Source organism: Amphiura filiformis, chromosome 17 (assembly GCF_039555335.1).
Source record: "Amphiura filiformis chromosome 17, Afil_fr2py, whole genome shotgun sequence".
NCBI classification, from domain to species: Eukaryota; Metazoa; Echinodermata; class Ophiuroidea; order Amphilepidida; family Amphiuridae; genus Amphiura; species Amphiura filiformis.
In genome coordinates, this window is record NC_092644.1 from 46,710,058 (window position 1) to 46,727,880 (window position 17,823).

At 35.3% G+C, this 17,823-nt stretch overlaps 1 protein-coding gene across 1 annotated transcript in view; it reads right to left on the reverse strand.

Annotated features, from left to right (window-relative positions):
* LOC140137881 (heparan sulfate 2-O-sulfotransferase 1-like) overlaps nucleotides 1–17,823 on the reverse strand; it is a 326,101-nt gene that overhangs the window by 40,161 nt on the left and 268,117 nt on the right. Inside the window, 1 exon segment of the mRNA XM_072159685.1 lies at nucleotides 15,721–15,959. Coding sequence (XP_072015786.1) covers nucleotides 15,721–15,959 — 239 coding nt within the window.

The window sequence follows — 17,823 nt, forward strand, 5'->3', positions numbered from 1 at the left end:
ACAGTACATGTGCAGATGCACTAGGAGAAGCCAAACGGCACTGTTTTCCTAATTTTGGTGTAGAAATGGGCCATTTGGCGTCAAAAGGCGCCCTTTTGGCACTGGATCCATATTGGCATCACTGACACCAACTGTAGAATTATGTTGGCGTCACTGGACCCATTTTTGGCACCAGTGGTGCTGTTTTGGCATGTGGGATCTTTTTTGGCATCATTGGCGCCATTTTGGCGTCATTTGTGCCATTTTGGCATCATTGACGCCATTTTGGCATCAGGGTATTTTCCCTCAGGACATATTGGAACATCAAACAATTTGCATTTAAGTTGCTTTCATCATCTGCAATGTACATCGTAGTACATGTGCAGACGTTGATGGTGTAAGAGCTTAGGATGATTGTAATACAGTAGATCAAATTGAACACTAAAATACAAACTATAAAATTCAATATGCTGGCATAGTCTTCCAAAGTGATCAAAAGTTAAAAGTCATACCAAGTTGCTTATCTCACCATTGAGAAATAGATGTTTAATTTACCTTGTTTATGCTTACTTTTTTTGACTGAACCCAACTCGCACCTATTGTTCCTTATCCATAGAATTTGCATAATTGAAATAAATGAATTAAAACCTGATCATCCAATATGCCTTTTAGCAGTAACTTATACAACTTGTAACAAAGTAACTTTTTACATCAAGCGATACCACGTTGCATCTTTCAAACACAATATCGAGTTCACCTATTCATTCACAGTAGGTCTACTTCCCTATATAATATTCCCTATACATTCTAAAATTACCCACCCTCTGATCAGCCAAAATGATGATCTGTTAGAAATGCTAGAATATTCATGAAACAAACATATCATGTTCACATTCTGCATCTGCAAAACATTACGGATACATTTTATACATAGTATGAATGTTAAATGATTCTAGATACCGAGTAATATGAAAAGCTTCTTCCACTGCAGTAGTATCCCATTACGACACTATACCGGTAATCATTATAATGAAACTGTAACCAAACAAACCAACCTACTTTTTGTTTTTGTTTTCAATGATCCGACTCCAATCGTCAGACAATACCAGGCTTAATTTTCACAAAAGGCTTGATATGCATTCTACATAACAGGGAAATGGTGCCAAACAGGGTCTTAGCTAGCCACCCGTCTGGCCGTCATTTTAGACGGGGAGTTTGCACCTGGGACGGGCAAAATTAAAGCCTTTGACAGATGCTATATTATAAATTGTATGTTTTGAGAAGCTAATTGACTTTCTTAGTAGACCCAATTTGCAGAACAAGGCCATATCAACACAATTTCTAGCTAAGACCCTGGTGCCAAACAGTACTCTTTTGTTTTTGTTTTCAATCTTGTGCTTCATTTTCACAAATGACTTGCAACGCACCATGCATCCTAACAAGGGAATGGTGTCAAACCTTATATTTATTATTCGTTTCTAACCTTATTGCAGCAGTACCCCCACCCTGTGCAGAAAATTGGTAAGTATTCAAAGGGGAAAACACTGAAAATTCTAAACACAGGTATATTTTTGATATTGTTACAGGGGTAGAATTTTGTCGCAAAATGTAAGAATTCTTGTAATTGTTAATGTTTTGCAAGACTCATTTGATTCTCACCCAATCTCTGATATAAAACAATTGCGAATCAAGTTTGATTCACACAAATTTGTTTACAAGAATCTGTACAAGAATTGATTCCTGGATTCTTGCTGTAATCTATCTCTGTTGTTATCATTTATTTATTTGTAATGGAGGAAAGTGTAAGAAGCTCAATTCAGGCATGAGAGGGGTAATGACTGGATCTAATGAGCAACATGCACTCATAACTAGCTGTTGGAATGTCTTCCATTTTCTCCCTATTATAGGATGCACAGATTGATGTCATTTACAGATGTAGAAAGTCACTAGAAACTGCTACAAATTCCGCCATAAGTCGCACTCAGCCCATTTCGAGATACAGCGAGTCAAAGTTGGTAAAGGGGTGAAAAACCTTGCAGATTTTGTTTTTCAGTTTTTACTATTTTTTGATTCCTTACTTTTTTTACAATTAAAGCACCCAAATCTAGAATTTTTTCTGACCCAAACTAAGTCCTTAACATGTCTTTTTGCCTTTTCTTTATGTGTCGCTTCCTGTTGAAAGACCATAGAATTAGGACCACATGTCCCAGAAACATAATTTTGGTATCAAATGAAAGCTGAAGACCTATACTAAATGACATCAAAAACTCAATTTTCAAAATTAGTGACTTATGTCTGGTTTTGTGGAGCGGGTCACATATAAAAGCCATAAAAACATGTACAACTAGCTCAGAAACATAATAATCTTTAAACAATTTCTTATCTAAAATAAGGGAAAAAAACCTGTAATGATTTTCAAACTTCATATTGAAGATTTGAATCATTGTGGTTTAGTATAGAGCACACTATAGCATTGTATGAATCACAGGTCTATGAGCATGCACGGTTAAAACCGGTGAGAGTCTTACATGATGCATTAGCCATCATGTAATTTAAGAGAACTTAAACATCATTAAAACAGCCTAGAATTATGGGGGCATACATAGTCAAGCTACAACAAAATGTACACCACTGCACTTTTTTTTCTCAAGTACACATGAAATTTAGCAGAACTGGCAACATTACATAAGAGAAAATGGTTTGAATGCTAACCCCTGCTGTGATATGGCAGCTCAAAAAAATTACAAAAATTCAGGAATTTTACATTTCCTTCTTTTGAAACCAGTACAGCGAGAGCCTTTAATTAGAGTGGTTCTTAGATAGAGAGATATTTTGACAAAATGTACTAATTTGTAGCTTTTTTTAGAATTAATTTATGCAAACATACAGCATGCAATGTTTATTAACCAAATTCAGTACCAGGTATACTGATTTAGGTCTGCACGTAGGAGTAGGATTATTTTGTGCTCAATGTGATGCATAGAGAATCTTTATACATGAACTGTGATGTATTTGAATCAATGAAAGCAAAGACTAAATAAAATGTATCTGAATTATTTTGAAGTACATTGGGCTATTCCAGTTGAAATCCACACTACCCCTGTGGAAGATTTTAGAAATATCTTCCACAGAGGGAGTATGTTTATCAAATGTAATTGGTCAGGGTTAATCATTTTGAAACCCATACTTCCCCAGTATTATGTCTTCACCTATATGTTCCACAACTGGGGTGAGTATTTCAAATGGAAGTTACCCAACTGTCTATTCTATTCAAAACTCATACTCCCTCTGTGGAACACTCTAGCTAAATCTTCCACAGGGGGAATGTGGATTTTAGATGGAATAGCCCATCAGATTTTCATTAATTCCATATAACAAAGTGAAAACGTGAGAGGATTTGTGCTTAAAAGTTTACATGCTAAACTAATGTTGCTATGTGTAGAATATGCTGAGTACACACACGCTTTCTTTCCAGCTCTTGTCAAATCCTATTTTTAATATGAAAGTGCAAACTACAAATTTAAATGGATTTGTGTTAACAAGATTTTTTAACGTAATACAATTATTTCAAAGCTTTTCTTTATTTGTCAGAGAGTAAAAACTTTTTGTGTTAACAAGGTTAGTCAAAACAAGTATTGCTTAGGTATGGAACATGGTAGACACTTTCTTGTTAGCTTTTATAAAATTGTATTTTTTTTTCAAAAGAATTTACAATCTAAAACCCTATACTCTGATCAGCTCATAATAGGCAGGACTCATAACATCGTGGATTGATATAGAATGGCGTACACCCAGCTGGGAGCAGCACCTAAGCGGACTGTTCTTTGCGTGACTGACGCACACTTTTAAGAACTTATGCAGGTGTAAGATGGGACTTGATTGACTTGCGCAGTAACAAAACAAACAAATGATTCTTGCCTATTACGAGCTGATCATAGTATAGCTGGATTTGTGCTCACAACTGGATTTATGCTCACAACTGGATTTGTGCTCAAAACTGGATTTGTGCTCACACCTGGATTTGTGCTCACAACTGGATTTATGCTCACAACTGGATTTGTGCTCACAACTGGATTTGTGCTCACAACTGGATTCATTATGATTTGTGCTCAAAACTGGATTTGTGCTCAAAACTGAATTTGTGCTCGGAACTGGATTTGTGCTCGCAACTGGATTTGTGCTCGCAACTGGATTTGTGCTCGCGACTGGATTTGTGCTGCGACTGGATTTGTGCTCACAACTGGATTTGTACTCGCAACTAGATTTGTGCTCACAACTGGATTTGTGCTCGCAACTGGATTTGTGCTCGCGACTGGATTTGTGCTCACAACTGGATTTGTGCTCACAACTAGATTTGTGCTGGGTTTGTGCTTGCAACTGGATTTGTGCTCACAACTTGAGAGAATGACACCAATGCAAAATAACACCAACAGTTTCTGACTGGGTCTAGATAACATTCAAATAAACAAGAACACTTCAACCTTTTCTAACTTGTAGCTTATGTGTGTTCCATCCAAGCCAGGAACTCAATAACAGTATTTAAATAGCTGTGTTATGTTGCACTACAAAACCTAATGAAACCCTTGAGCTTATTTTGGGGCCTATAGGAGCTTTCTGATAGAGTGTTTTTCAGTGACAGATAGAAGGTTATCTATGTTTATAACATTAACACTTTAGTCTGCATGTACCACTGGGTGTGGAACATAAAACTTTTGCTTCACTTTACCTGTCTGTCTCCTCATTAATGTGATGGGGGATGGTAAGGGAGTTGACTTTCTTTTTGAGGTACCAATTTATTTGCAAGGAATGGCAAAATTAAAGCTTAATGTTTGTTATATCAATCTTGCCTGGCCTATATTCAATATGGACTTAGAAAACCTCCCCAAACAAGTGCATGATATTTTCTAAATTGTGAAGCATTCCAATTAGAGTGAAAAATATAGCCTGCCTACTACACATACTAAGAATTGCAACTTTAAAGGTTTATGTTCAGCTATTACTTGGTCCATGTGGTATACTAGCCAGTCACAGTCACATCTGTTAGGGAGCGGGGATTTGAAAAAAATTAAGGGACTCATTTACCAATAAATTCCATCTTTTTTGTCATGATTTTGTCTCATAATATGCTTTTACAGGAGCTATAGAAATTATAAGAACCCAAAATGGTTCTTTCTGGCATTCACAGAACGTTTTTTCATGTCTATGGTTATTTTCAACCTTTGCAGAACCTTTTTAATTCTTCATAAAACTATTTAAGGTTCTACATACAGGACAGCTTAAGAACCTTTTTAGGTTCTACTTGGAACCATTTTTTAAAAGTGCACCACTGATTTGGTCCATTATGTTATACACACAAACAGAATATTACAGACACAGATGAAGGAAAGCAAAGCCTTGCTGCACTACTTAAAATATCTCAAACATATCTGCAACCAATTCTTTAAGTGCAAATATTGCTAACATGAGCCTTTGTTGTGTTTCACCACAACTTGCAAAGTCTTAAAAACCTTTCATCACATTAATGCAATACTAAACTCAAGCAATGCGATTTCAAGTGAAAGCAAAGATGTCAAAACAACCCCGTAAGTAGAAAACTGGTTTAACATTACCACAAATAGATTAATATATTTGGGCTGCCATGATTGAATAAACAGAATACCTTGTTAGAATTACCAGCACATAATGTTTGTCGCGTCCATCTATCGCACGCAACACACACAACAACTCCTTAACATGCCATCTTTCATTTTAATCGACCAGCAATAAATGCCGCCAATGGCCGGGAGGTTGGCTACTGCTTTTACAGGATTATTATTGTAAGTGGCCTACAATGGGGAGTAGGACGAGCCATTGGCGAGATGATCAGGTCTAAGAGGGTCGCAACATATCCACTGACCAAGAGATGTCAGAGTACAATGTAGCTATGTTTCCTTATTAAGTTCAATGGTTGTACAAAATGAATGGGTCGGAATGTATTGACATGTTTGAATGAGTTTGTTCACCACAGTAACTTGAAATAGTGACAGATATAATGTTACCGGTATTATTTTTTGAATGTTTAGACTTCCCTTAATGTCTGGTAATCAAAACTCGACCGTCAGTTGGCCAGCGGTTACTGGCGGTTGAACTGTGTTTCATTGTTTAGAGCAATAGTAACCAGCTCCAACTGGACAGAACCACCCAGAACAGGCGGTCGACCGCCGGTCAAGTTTTGATTTCATCCCTTACACAGTTCAAAAATACTTGCATACCTTCTGCAGAAATACATGTCAGATCACAGACCCTAAAAAGAGGTCTGTAGTCAGATTCACACCACTATATTATGCAATGCATTCACAAAAAAGAAGTGCTAAGATTTAGCGCATTCACATGAAGAAGGGAGTAAAGCAGATAATCTTCCAGAGGGGCAGATACATGCAAAGTGCTTATCACCGATGTGGCTATATGAGGTGTTCTTTTAATTGAAACACACATCATGGCACCATTATGTCTGTATCTCAAGGCAGATACAAGTAAGTTGAACCTTGAGTTTACACATGACTTTGCATCTACTTTTAAACCTCGGAAAGTGATGACTGCTCAAAGAAAATCATTATTGTATTCAAATCATTACAGTGAGGCTTCAAACAGCAGTCATTTAAATTTTGTTGGGAAAATTAACGCAAGTGTTGGACAACCTGAAACTATGACAAAGTTGATCCCTGGATGTTTTGAACTGCTTTTCCAGTACGGAAGGACTATCAGGCATTATTGGCCTGTCAGGTATAATAGGTATTTCCTCCGTAATTGTTGTGTTTTTGTGAATCAGTTTTTGTTGCTTTGGATTCAATTTGTATACTGGACTGAACTGACCTAAGCAGTGCACCAATGTACACCAATTTATACCAAACTTTTCCAACAATTTGTGAAGAAATTGTGAATACAACAGTTCGCAAAACTTCCATTGTTTTTACTAAAGTAACTGTTGTTAATATTTTCCTCTTCTCAATATGCATTGGCACCATTCTGTCACACACACGTAAACTTAAAAAAACTAGGATGTCCATTCGAAGGAGATTAAAATACAAATTTCCAAACGGCATCAATATTGCCAAATCCAGCATTTTATTTGACCTTATTTCACATCCATGATCCACATACCTCTCTGTATAAAAGGCCCAATTTTAGCACATTACACCTCTTTAATAAATCCCTAGACATCAGTTGCACTAACAACCCATGAATCTTTCCCTTGTACACATCCCTCACATAGCTATTTTGCACAGGGTAAGAATTACTATGGGTAGCCTTTTCACAGCTATCATTGTAACTCATACCAACTATCATTTGAAATTGATTTCCCTTTGGTATGGTTAGATCACGACTCATCACCTTCGCATAACACATGTATATGTAGTGAGTGCATTTTTCAACTTGGTGAATCAATCTCTAAACAATTTTTTTACTGTTACATGACTGTCTCATGAGGACTGTCTGGTCACTGCACTGGTCAATAACTTCTTGACCATGTATTCTTCAGAGAAAATGAGAACTGGCATTAAAGAAAACTAGTCACATGTGAATCTATTGTGAAGTATCACTACATTAGTGTGTGGAAATAAAGATTCAATATTGATTGGATTTAGAAAAGATTTCATTCATTTGGCAAATATTAGTATCATTTACCTTGTTCAGTAAATAGTTTCAAAATGCTTATCTTCTCCAAAAATCAGGGATTAGAACTGATTATTTAATTTTTTCTGAGTCAAAAATATATTTAAGAAAGCTCAGTCAAGTATTTTTGTTTTTTGCTTTTTAGATAGCAAGCATAGGATACTTTCACAAAAGGTACTTTATTTAATGCCCATATGACCAGATGGGAGCTGCCATATGCCATGATCACCAAGCGATCAATTGATGTATCGGAATGCTAACAGATATAAGAACCTGCTGTGCCAAATGTCACTTTTCCCGACTTCCTGTATAGAAGCTGTAATGTCAGCACCCATCTGGTCACATGGGTATTAAAAAATGCCTTTTATAAAATAGCCTAAGCTTGCTGTTAGCAAGTATCACTGGTAATTACAAAATCTCGCTTGCAAATAATTTTGACCCCAACTGAAACTTGCACTTTGCAGTGACATGATTTTGAAGGAAATCACTGTTTTGGAATCCCAAACATCCCATAAAATAGTATGGGTAAATAAACATACCAAAATAGATCTAAAAATTCTTAAACATCCGCTACATATGTTACCACATTTCACAAGGGGTGCTACATAAATCAAGGAAGTACATACCATATAGACCTACGTGTTTCCTATTATCATGGTCTAAGCCTATATTTAACGACTCTCTACGGAACTGGCCAAATCATGTCAGACAACAATATTTTAACTGAAATAGTTTTGCCGTCTGATTTTCTATTTTTCCTTTCCATTCATTACTAATGCCTGCACTAATTGTCTTTTCACATCTGTCTTCATAAATAATCCTTCCTTTTTTCATCTCTCTGTGTTTTTTCTTCTTTTAGGCTGATTGATAGGTCCTAAGAATGAGAATCTAATCCTGATGAATACCAACCAAAAGTTATAAACAGAAAGTAAACTATCAAATTAATGAGAGCTATTGTTCTTGGCAAGGTTCTTTCGCACTGGCAATGACTGGCTGAAGCTCTTGACCTAATTATTGCGTAAAAATAACACATTTACAACTTGGTCGCACAGCTTGATTATTTAATTAGCCAATCAGAAACCATGTGATATCACTCCAATCGAGTCACAGGTCAACAATTCAGCACCAGCCCATAGGCCTGAAGATGCATGTTGGATGAGACATGATACTGTAGTCAGCTCAAAACAGTAAGTCCAGATGAACAGTTTTATATTTAATTTTACTCAATTAGAACCCACTTCTGTGTTTTATGCTGTACCAGACTGCACACACCCTAGAATCAACATCAAGTGCAAAAGAAAGCTGGTAGCTCTATGTGAGACATTGGATGAATGCATTCCTTTGTCAAATACCACTGACCCAAGATAACTTGTTCCAGGAATTACTCAAAGCAAGTGATTGTTGATCTTCTGAAGGAATTCACCAGTGATGTTCTCACTCTTTGTATGGCTTACCCTTCTGTCTGCTATCTAACCTAATCAGATGACCCAGGACAACAAGAGGAAGTTGTAATACTTGGAAGTAACAATCTTGTGAAATCAATGCCCTGTTTTTTCACTTTCAGCATGGGATACCTCCTCATAGACTAATAACTAAACTGAGCTCAAAAAGAAACTTATAATTGTTCACAACTTGTGAATCACAAGGTCATATCTTAAAATCCTGTCAATCATAATGAACCAAAATTACACCCAGGATTACTTCAATACTCTATTCAAAACACATGTCAGTAACAAAGCAGTTGTCCAACTGACACAACAGCAAAAAGCACTGACACAGAACAGCTTCCTGGACCACTTTCACAGCCCAACATTTGGCACCCAGCACAAAAAATCTGTGAGTATGCATACAAGATCCTGGCACAGATGATGAAATGGTACTGTTTTTTTCTTTTCACACACTTTCTTCAAGAAACAGGTCTTGTTCCACACTATTCCACTTACTCTTTGGGAATTATCACATGTGCAAGGATCTTGTACTCATTCTCACCAATTTCTTTTGCTGGGTGCCAATTATTGGACTGTGAATGTGGTCCAGGTAGCTGTTCCATGTCAGTGCATTTTGCTGTTGTGTCAGTTGGATAACTGATTGGTTACTGACATGTGTTTAGAGTAGAGTATTGAAGAAAACATGTGTGTAATTTTGGTTCATTTTGATGGACAGGATTTTAAGTTTCTTTTTGAGGACCAAACTGCTATGCCCACTAGCTGCGCGCATCCTTGTTACCACATATTTTTTGCGCAAATGCGAAGACATGCAATGCTAGTTCGTGTAAGGTGAAGGTACATGGTCATTAGAACAATTAGCCCTTATGAGTATGTGACCGTCCACCACAAACCAGCCGTAAAGTCGGCCCCCGGTCAATTTTGTTTTATTTCGTGTTTAGAAAATATATATCATAAGCTTTAAAATGGTATATCATTTGACTTCAAACAATATCCAGAAGCGGAGTTATGGTTTGTTGAACTTTGCTCCTTCAACAAAATGGTACCTTATTTCGGTTCTACATGTGTCTCTTTTTCAACATTGCTGGTAATAAATGTGACCTGTTCTGACAAAACCAGAAATAAGCCGCATTTTTGACATTTCATGATTTGAATAAAAAATTAAGCATGGGACTATAAGCTTCAAAATGATACCAAAATTATATACATAGCATCAATACTTTTCAAGATATGGATAATTTTATAAATGATACCAAAATTATATACATAGCATCAATACTTTTCAAGATATGGATAATTTTATAAATGATACCTTGATAATTTTGCCAAATTGCTATTCTTAGTAAATAGCTAATTAGTTTCCTGCTTTACACAGGATTGGATAGGGATTATCATAGTTCAACTGTCAATTATTGATTAAATAATCCTCTTTTGAATAAGTACTTTCAAGGATATGAAAGTCCACTCAGTCCCAAGGTCAAATACCATGAAATTAAGAATTCCACAATTTGCTGGTTTCAAATATCAAACAGTCATAATTGGCGGTCATTTCAAATCATCCCCAAGTCAAGGAGGTTCAGGAATGTCCTCTCATTGTTAATTGTTGGTTATACACCTAGACAAAATAAAATGCTTTGTAACCCACTACTTGAACAGGATTTAGACAAAGCAAACAATGACTAGAGCTATTTAAGAATTCTATAGACATAGGTAGAAGCTTATTATCCTCTTCAACAATTATTGATTGGTTTAAAAGGTGTTTGACTGGATCTAGCCAAATGAGATACATGTAGCACCAACTTGAGGTATCTATGAATACAACCTTCAATTCATGCACATTTTACACTGTAACTCAGAATACAATTTGCCGACTAATTACGGCTAATTCGTGGCGTACAGTCACATGTGCAAAACATTAAGGACAATTGGAAGTATGCAAGCATCCATGTAACAAAATCAACTGTTATCTCTTCCTTTCCTTAAAAGTCATGTTCAATCTTCATATTAAGGGTGTCCTTTTGTACCATGAGCAAAAATAGCTTCATTTCCACTCATTTCCAAAGGCATAGTTCAACATTATATTCCAAAATGTGTCCTGTTGCGGAGTATGAGTTTTTGTACCCCACACAATTAAAGATCATGCTATGAACACAAACACATTGAGGTTAGAGAACTGTGTCCTTATAGATGAGCATATTGAGATCATGGTGTCTGCAATACCCATAATTCCATATTACATGTCATCAAAAACTTAATTAACCTTATGGTAGACTTGGAAGTCACCCATATTCTGTAAGGAAAGACTAAAATAGTAAAAGGTGAAAAAGTTAAACAAATTGGGATACATTTTCCTTTAACTGGTGAAGATATGTGTTTGTTTGGCATCTCTGTGGAATTTAGGTGAAAGGTCTTAATCAAGATGTATGAATCAGGAGTTCATTGAGCTACATTCACAAATTTATGCATGGTTCATGGTTGAATTTCATAATAGTGCATGAGGTGAAAAACCGCACGTAATAATGTTATATTTTAAAGTGTGTTGCTTCATGTGTCAAGTGATTTTGGTTCTATCTAACCAACATTTCTTCATATGTTAACTTTTCCATTTTCATACTTAATGTTTTGCGCTCCAATTAGCAAATTGTGTTACAAATACTACAGAGTATCAGATGCAAAAACTGATAACTGCAATTAGGTCACCAACATCTGCCTATGTATAATGCCGGCTTTAAATATAAAAAAAAAAAATTACTTAATTTTGGAAAATATGGTCAAAAGTATCACATATTTTCTTCATATTTGACCAGTTATATTTGCCTACATCTCAAATTGAGCAAAATGGATACATCAGTTTTTTGCATATCCAAATTACACTCGCTTCCGAGGCTCAATTGGAGCACAGCATAAAGGTCTGATGCCAAGTTATTGCTTTCTTGCAGTGTGCCTTCCATCATTTCCTAATCAAAAATTATTTTTAAGCTTCCTTCCCTCCATACTGTATGATTGATTGAAATGCCAAGAAAATCCATTGAGACTACATGTATGTGCACAACATATTGATTGCTGCATCTTCCCCTTGTTTCCCAAAATTATTTTACGACCAAATGTCTTGCAGCTTGCCTGTCGCCGATTCGAGGCTGGGACAATCAGGGCGCAACAGGAACTCATGAATATGTGAAAGATCATCCGTATTTGTTTTTAGAAATTTGTCTTTTTTTTTCCTTCTTTTATTTTATCTAACTTCTGATGTACATGTCTTTAGTTTATTTCATGCAACTTACAAGAATTACTATTTAATAGTCCTTGCAAAACCTGACATTCTGCACATTTTCATGTTTTTTTAATGTTCATAATCATTTACCCTATAGTAGCTTATCCTTGATTTGAGAAGAATCATTTTTGCGGCTTGCGAAATTGACATTTTCTTAAAGCCCTACAGGACAAAGAAACAGTTGCGAGCATAGAAATTTCACAAATCCATGTCATTCATGAAATTCACAAAATTTTCATGAAAATAAACATTTCATGCATTATTAGTCCACCACCAATGTTGATGGAGTAATTCATGGCATAATATGTTTTATAGCCACAAATATTGACATGGAAAAAGGAAAACAAATTTTACGCATGACACAAATCATTATGTTTGATTACAGCACATTTTCATGTTCGTGTTCACTTTACTCATATACTAAAACAAAAAATGTAACATTGTGACTTATATGCTTCTGGGCTCTTAGAAACAGAAATGTGCATACTGCTAAAGTAAAATCCACCAATAATTCTTTTGAAGATATCTCTTACGGACATCTGGTATAATTTGCATGATTACATCATCATAAAAATTTTCCGAATTCATTAAAAAACTCTCCAAAAATTCAAGTCGTAAACATTTTTTCCACACAATTTGAACAGCAACATGAGCATGACCTACTTACAAGAAGCGTCTTACTTAAGGCTCCTGTAAGATGATCGCTTCCTTTCGCACAATTTTTTTTGACAGCGCAGGATGTTGAAACCATTTCATTAGTTCATGTAATTTCATTATTGCACTAGCAATTAATGTAAGACAGTAACTAAATGCGATGGAATTCCTGTACTTGTGTACAAGTTGTTAACCGAAGGCATCCTACAAGTGACACACATGATTATTACCGCGTTTAAGTATCACTAAAACCTGAAATATGAAATAAAGCCGTCTGCAGCGTCACCAGAAGCAACACAAAATGTGAGGAAAATTGATGAGATTTTATCATAAATGAAACACAAGTCCTCCACTGATGAAACTACTTGAGGAAATCATTACATAGATAAGACGTGAACGGCATTTTTGATTTCAAAAATATAATAAAGGAAATTGCTTGAAATATTTCATATTTTACTTGTTTCCTTAAGCAAAATTAATTAAAGACACTCATGTACTGTCAATGAAATCAATGTAAAATAAAAAAGAAGATAGTGAATTGAGTTTCAGTAGCCTACAGAAGAAAAGCTTGTGCATTTTTATTTTTTGATGAATACTAAATAACCCAATTTTATATTTGTATTACCATTTTCAATGAAAGCTTTTCACAGATTTCTCTCGGAAAACTTTTCATAGATTTCTCTCAGGTTTCTGCATTAATTTTCCATTTCCTCACAACACCTCACAATTTCAGTATTTAAGAGCTGGACATTTGTGCTTTAAATTCTATCTTACATTTCCCTCATAAGAGGTTTAGTTGAGTAAATTATTGCATTATTTCTTATTTCTTTGCGGTTTTGACTGCATTAGTGGATTGACACATTTTGACCTAAATTTAAATAGCACATGTGACATAATCATTTTTTCTCACTTCATCTCTATGTTGATCAAATTTATGGCAAGGACACATGATTGACATCACCCAATTGGGCTATGCAGATGGGGGTTTGGCAACCATCATATTTTCTATTTAATTTTGAGTACAATACATCATTCCTGTTCCAAACATTGGCTATGATTGAAATAATGAAATTGAATACCCTACAAACGCCAACAAAGCTGACATTTTAATGCCAACAAATATCTAGGCTTCTGACAGGAAATGTGATAAATTACCTAGTCTAGGAAAGAAAGTACAGATCTATCCAGCATTTCTAACCCATAAAATAAGATTATGACAAACAAATTTTGATTTTGACAATCAATCTTAAATCTAAGTTAAACACCATGAATGTAGTACAATACGACTATATGTGAGCTGATTTTATACAAAATACAAAATTTATATAAAATTGTTACTATCAGTTAGATTTGTTTATATGCTTATCAATCAGATACACTGTCAGGATTTCTCAAGTATATCATATATATCTATAATGATGAATTTGTTGTTTATCGGTATTGACATTCAGTAATAATTGATGGATGGTGAGATGGTCATGTTGGGGGCTGCTGAGATGCCAGCAATTATACAAGTGTCTGCATGATGCAGTTCAACTAGATTCAATCCAGATTTTTAAAATCAAGTTCAATTTTTCAAAAGAGATTTAAAATTGCACAAAGAGAACTAAAGTGAAACATTTGAAAAATTCTGTGTAATTCAGCAGGTGTCTGAGAGGTTTTTCACTTCTGAAATTAAATTAAACTTTACTTATAGATGATTATTACTTTCATTTTTCCAGTTTGGGGCCAAAGACTAAGAGTATTTATTCATGAACTGGGATCAGGAAACCTCATAGCTATCTTATTTCTCAGCTTGTAGAATACTTTATTCATCATTATTTTCGTGGTTTAAAAATTTCGTGTTTTGGAGCAAACCCATGTTTCAGCGGCATGAAATTTCCTCAAATTGGATACATTTTTGTAAAGGTCTATAGAAAGAAAAAATATTTACATGCATGAAAATGTCAAGAATCAACTTAACTCGTGAAATTTGCAAAATTTTCATGCACAAACATTTCATGCTCTACTGTATCCTTTTCCATACAGTAAGACTGAAAATTACAAAATTTCAATACATGGGATCAAGAAACACAGGTCTCTTTAAAGGTAAAATGTATATTTTTCCATTGAACATTCTTTCGAATACCACAAATAAAATTTGTATTGCATCCGAAGAGGTGGAGTCAGGACACTGCACATGCCCGTTGCCGCCAGTCGTTTGCATGTCACTCATGAAGAGGAATACAGTATACCTTCACATAACTTTGCAACATTGATATTCAGTGTGTGCAAAATGTGCTATATGCCTGTTGCTTTCTGAAAATTTGACTCACTAAATTTGTTATACCAAAAGGCCCGCCTTTATAATTGAAGACAGAATTAAAAGGACTAGTTTGCGTCTGACGCCATCTGTAAATCAACCTTGGGGACGGTTTGTTTACAAGTGTCGTGATGATGAGTTGCAGCGATAAAACAGGACGACTTATATTTAATTTTGTACCTCTAAATATACAAACCATCTCAAAAGTTAGGTCTTTATAAGGAAACAATGTCTAGAAAAGTTGTTTTTTGACTTGTAATAAAAGTATGTAATTTTCGCCATTTTCTGTGATTCCTTTTCTCTGATTGGCACCAGATGAATCGACCTCCCTTTTACGAGCTGTTAACCAATCAAGGGTCGTTTGATTGACAGCGACGTCAGATGCAATCACATCACACATTTTTTCATCAACTTACCTGGTCTGCTACTGACATGGTGTGTATATTCCTAGTTGTATTAATATGAATTACATTATATTTATTAACGCTACATAGATCGTATGCTATCCCGGTGAAAGATGTGCTTCCTGTCTTGGGCACTCTGTTGTAGATGACGACCATGTCGCTGGGGTCGTGTCGTAAACTCGGACCCTGCTGTATTGTGATTGTGTTACTGTTGCGGACTTGCCTTGATGTATTTTCTTCTAGTGCCCTCTCTGTAAGAAGAAGAACAAGAAAAATACAAAAAAATCAGATTTTTGTTTTACTCAAGCTTAACATTACCATATACAAAACTATCAAACTTGAGAGTACAAATGTGACCCGTCACATTAAAACCAACCACTTTGTGGCAGAAATGAAAATGGAGATTTAAACACTAGGATAAACTGCTGTTTTTTAGCTTTAAAATAACACCTTACTTGTTGAAATCAGATACAGTATAAATGTTTTATGATGTAAAACAAGCTCAAATTTCTTTTTATTTTCTTTATATTTTCTCATCTTCTGTCATAATATCTGCTAATGAAGCCAGCCGTGAAGTGGTCGGTTTTGATGTGATGGGTCACAAATGTAGTTTTGAAAGAGGACAGCATTGAAACCCGCATTGAAATGCAGATCATTCAAGGAGCAGTGGAAGTTGGTGTTTCTTGTGTCGTCCGTAGCTAGAATTTTTGGATTGTCCCAGATGGATAAGGGAGTCCATCTGGATCCGGAGGAAATCACGACCAAGCATGAAAGACAGCCTAATGAACAGCGACGAGGGGGCCTTCCAACTGAGTCACGTCTATGACCAATTGATCCTGAGGGCGCCATCATCTTCTGATGACGCCATACCATCCAACAAGGGATCAAATGGCATATACCATTGAGAAAGGCAACAGCTAGGATTGCCGAAACTGTATGGAAAAAAAAAAGTGAGTTTTTCTATTGGAATTTCTACTATGAAAATTTTGTAATCTAAATTGTATTGTATTGTTTTTAATGTAATGTTTACATACTATAACATACACATAGATCAGCAGTTTCCAAAACCTTTTAGAGCAAGTTATTCTATTTTCACTTCAAAGAGTGACTAGACTCAAAAGCTGAAAAATTCAAATTTGCATGTGTGGTTATAACATTTTCATGACAGATAATCCTACAGCATAAGTCAGGGCAATAAGACCCTCAAATTATTGATTTCTAAATGGGCTCTGAATGTTTTGGGTCATATGGTAACATCTACAACATAGCTAATAATTCATGTTCCATTTATGAATCGGTTGGTGCCAATCATCCTTATTAAATTATTGTCCAAACCTGATTTTTAATATTTGAACAATAACTAATGTTACCGAAATGTTGTCGCCGGAAGCGTGAAAAATTGTATTTCAGGAATAGTACACTCTCGAAATGAAAAGCGCTTCCTGCGCCAGGATTTTATTTTGTATATTGTTATGTTTTGAGTCAATTTTTTTCCTTCCCTGTTTTAGGTCTTTATTGAAAACAAATATTTAAGGTAGTGTTTGTGACCCATTTGCAAAGGCGTGTAACCCAAAAATGTGTTGCAGCCTTCAGTTTAGGAACTGGTGCTCTAGAAAATTCATGTACAATGTAAGCACATATCATATTGAATCTTCCAGAACTTGTTGTATTCAATATGTTAATCCAAGGAATGGTTTGCACTGTTATGTCACCTGTAAAGGAGTCTTTATGTGATGCAAACTACAACTCTGAAGTTGGGGAAATAAACCTAGAATGTTAAATAATAATTTACACAAAAATTCATATCTTAAATCTCATTTCAAATTTTCTTTTCATAAATTTTTACAACACATTTTGAGATCAACTATAAGGCATTATATTGATGTTTTTTCTGTATAAATCTTTATATATCTATTATTAAGACAGAAAGGCAGGGTAAACGAGTTAATGTAAGCCCTTCCAATAATGATTTATAGCTTTCCATATCTAAGATGTCACTAATTCCTATTGAAACTACTGCTGCAACCTTCAGAAAACACAATTTGCATGGAGTTTAATTAAGCCTTAATGGTTAGGTCCTCAAATTACTAAAAAGAACATGTTTGCAAATTATAA